Source organism: Atta colombica, unplaced genomic scaffold (genome assembly GCF_001594045.1).
Source record: "Atta colombica isolate Treedump-2 unplaced genomic scaffold, Acol1.0 scaffold277, whole genome shotgun sequence".
NCBI lineage: Eukaryota > Metazoa > Arthropoda > Insecta > Hymenoptera > Formicidae > Atta > Atta colombica.
The window spans coordinates 1,592,549-1,596,311 of record NW_017259378.1 but is presented as its reverse complement, the minus strand read 5'-3'; the positions used below and the strand labels follow the sequence as shown (position 1 = coordinate 1,596,311).

The following is a 3,763-nucleotide window of genomic DNA, read 5'->3' as shown; positions in this document are numbered from 1 at the left end:
GTATTAACATTTTTATAATAATAAATATGCTTGTAATAATAAATTCTATAATTATATTTATAATAATTTTATTTAATAATTATGTCTAATAATTATTTAATATTCACATATTATTTGCCACTTATTCTTAATTTGTTAACTTAATATTTATTGCCACATTCTTGATAAAGATTTTATCTGTACACACAGCAATAAAATAATATATATATTATTTACGTAAAAGCACTTACATTTCGGGACCTACATCTTGCCTGTCACACTTGAACAAAAAATGCTTCAGCATGACAGCTTGCACTGCGGTGACGAAGCCTCTCGTTGTGTTTCTGGGCGTTCTCAATCCAAATGCTAAACTTTGTCCATATGGTCGTAAGGTTAATCCGGTCCTTGCCCATTCGACCTTAGGTGGACTCGCACAAGAACCAAAGACCACTTTCCTTAAAGTCTGCAGAAAGAGATTATTAATACAATGATTAATTTTTAGAAATTAAATGGAAATTTTTTAAAAATACGTAAATTCGTAACCTTTGTTTATTGTATTAATAATAAAAATTATATACAAAATTACCATGCATGTTTCTTCTTCGATGGGTTGTCCACCAATTACGGGTGTTTTTGGTAGGGCTCTTGTATTACGTGGATAAAGTATCCTTTCTGAAACACCAAAATCCAAAAAATATTAGTATTATAAAACAAAGCAGCGTTCGAAACTAAATGCCTATTTACACCTGGATAGAGCTCGTCGGGTTCAGCCATAAGAGCAGCATATCGGGCTGCTCGAGTCGACAGCAACATCTTCGAAATATTAATGCTATTAATGATATTAAGAATATTGAAAGTATCAGTAGCGCTTATTTTATAATATTATATTACGTTTATGCAAACAAATTTTATTGTATATTATGTACACAAATACTAATTCGATTTCATGTAAATGTTTCGTGTATAGATATTTTTTCTTATATTCTTTAAGGTTTTTTAAAATGTAACACGAATACGTCTTTATGCAATTAATAATTTTGTTTATCGTAATCGTTATTTTATTGTTTAACAATGCTATTTTTTTATTTTTCTCAATATCTTCTCAATATTTTCTCAATATTTTTGGCAAGAGTATTAAAGTATAAGAAATGAGTTCGTTGATGAGTTTCTCAGGTGATTTCCGCAGTTGTCACCCAATGGTACTGCGCCGGTAGAATATCAGATATCAATTGAAATCGTGCCGGAATCCGCACGTTCCTTTATATAGGATCTGATATGTGGCGCTTATGCGTGCAGGCATCTCGCGAAATACGTCGCGCCGAGGCATTCAGACCAATCGCGCACGGAAGGTGTCAATTTGAATGTGCGAAAAGAGACACGCTAGTTGGGAACGATAGACATGCCCTACTAATGTCTATTTACCATGCCGCACTTCGAGCTGGAATTTGAGTGCAGGTAAGTATGGCCATTGGCGTAACTAAATTATCTAAATATTTGTGATTAAAAAAAAAAAAAAGAGGAAATAACGAAAAGAGAAGTAGTACAAAAGAGAAAGAAAAAGTAAAGGAACATAAAATATAGATAGAAAAAAATAAAAGAAAAGAAAAAGGAAGAAAGATATAAGAAAAGAAATAAACAAAATAATAAATAAATAGAGGAAAACAAAAAAAGTAGAAAGAAGAAGAAGCATAGAGTAAAAAAAAGAAAGAGAAAATCAAAAAAAGAAAATAAAAAAGTTATAGAATTTTTTTATCATTAAATCAAGCTTGTTACATTTATTTGTCATATTCATAGACATAGAATAAAACATATGTTGTGTCTGTGATTATTTTATCTTTTTAAATATGCATTGTTGCATGTTAACATATTAAAGTTATAATGAAGTTTATAGAGATGAAGGATAAAATCAAGATTAGCAAAGAGTAAAGGATCATTTAAAGTTTTAATATCGAGTGAATGAGAGATAATTAAAAGATTAGTTACGCCGTTGCATGTACAATAATAGTGCTAGATGTAACAATGGGAGAAGTTATCTAAGTTTCTGTATTTTCCGTGTTTCTATTAGCGAATGTTTTAGGAGACGATGAAGTTTAACACTGTTTATACATATATGCGATGTGTACACTTGAGTCTTTAGACTTCTCGCGTGTTCGTTGGATGTAATGGCGGAAAGCACACAGGGAAGTAAGATAGAAGTAAATTTGGGGAGTATGGTTCTTGTTTTCTCAGAACAATTTAGATGAGCTGATCGATTGTTATAACAGTTCCTTGACGGAATCTGACAGAAAACTAATAAAGGGATGTGTAGGAATGCTACTTGTATGAAGCTTTAAATCAAATTAGTTGCATACATTATATTTTAGGTAAAATAAAATAAGATGCTTTAAGGTAGAGCTTTACACAAGCAGTAGCTACATAAAGGCATAATTGTTATTTTGATATTTGTATATAATTAATATTAATTATATAAGGAAATACATAATTAAGGAAAAGATAATATAAGAGATAATATAATAGAAGAGAAAACAAAAATACGTTGAGATATGCGTTGAGACATTTGCATAGATTAAAATAATTATAAAAATAATTTATAAAATTTTCTATTTGAAGAATTTATAATGTAATATAGATTCCAGAAAAATAAATTATATGAGTTATTCCATATTCTTCACATTTTTTAAAGAAAATTCTCTTTTAATAATTTTAATTTATATTTTGTTTTAGACTCCAATTATTCTTCTATATTTTTAACTTCTTTTGAGATCCTTGTCATTTAATCTAGTTAAACTATATATATAAAATTTTGTCTAATTAAAATTTATATCATTATAAATTGTTTTTAGATCAAAAATTATTATCATATTATTTTAAAAGGAGAGAATTTTGGAATTTTATTTTTTCACTAGCATTAATAAAATAAAAATTCTTCGCGTGCAAGCATATGCGTGCTGCAAAAACTGTTACGATTTTATTTTTTTGATTTTATAGGTAGGCATCATAAAAGCATAGTCCGACTGAATATTGAGATCGTAAAGTAACGGAAGCTGCCATAATCAGCCATTTAAGATTCGGCGAAAACATATATATCATTCGGCTTTTTGACTACCTCATAGTTTGAAAGCAATCGCGTGTTCGCGTGCAATCAAGATATCGGATTACGAATTCGCGCCGGAACGGCCATCTGCATTTGGCGATTGCATACCCCGATATATCGCGTCCCTAATTTACATTTGCGAGGTGCTTCTCAAGGAGATATATCTATCGATTTATTCGACCGTTTATATTCCTGCAATGTACATACACGCTTTTGTACGTTCCACAGAATTATACCTAATTGCATCTTTACCTCGTGTTCTATTTTCTTAATAATGCAAATGAGCTCACGTTAAAGTTTCGTGGTAAAGGTAGAGCCAAATGTTGTTATAACACATGGATGTTATAACAAATGTCCACGTTGTATTTAAATGAAAGCTTTTAGGATAAATAAATAATAATAAAAACTAATGTTAATGAGAATTTCTATTCATTTATTCAGCTGAGCTATTTTTTATAATAAATATTCTCCTGAGATTGATAGAATTTTTATTGTTTTTAATAGTAACTGAAAGATTTTTTTTATGAAGTTATTGTAAAGCATAATAAGATTTATACTTAATACAATTAATATACACTTATTAATTTTTTCATAACATGTTTTATAACAGGTTTTCATAACACATTATTAAAACAATGTGTGTTGTTTGTATGGTGATCTTTGTAGAATTTTTAATATGTAATATTTATA

At 29.0% G+C, this 3,763-nt stretch overlaps 1 protein-coding gene across 1 annotated transcript in view; it reads right to left on the bottom strand.

Annotated features, from left to right (window-relative positions):
* LOC108689825 (protein FAM188B2) overlaps positions 1 to 3,763 on the bottom strand; it is an 8,192-nt gene that overhangs the window by 3,099 nt on the left and 1,330 nt on the right. Inside the window, exons 2-3 of the mRNA XM_018196765.1 lie at positions 566 to 651; positions 231 to 442 (exon numbers count right to left, since the gene is read on the bottom strand). Of these exons, the coding sequence (XP_018052254.1) occupies positions 231 to 442; positions 566 to 651 (298 nt within the window). The remainder of the gene's footprint in view (positions 1 to 230; positions 443 to 565; positions 652 to 3,763) is intronic.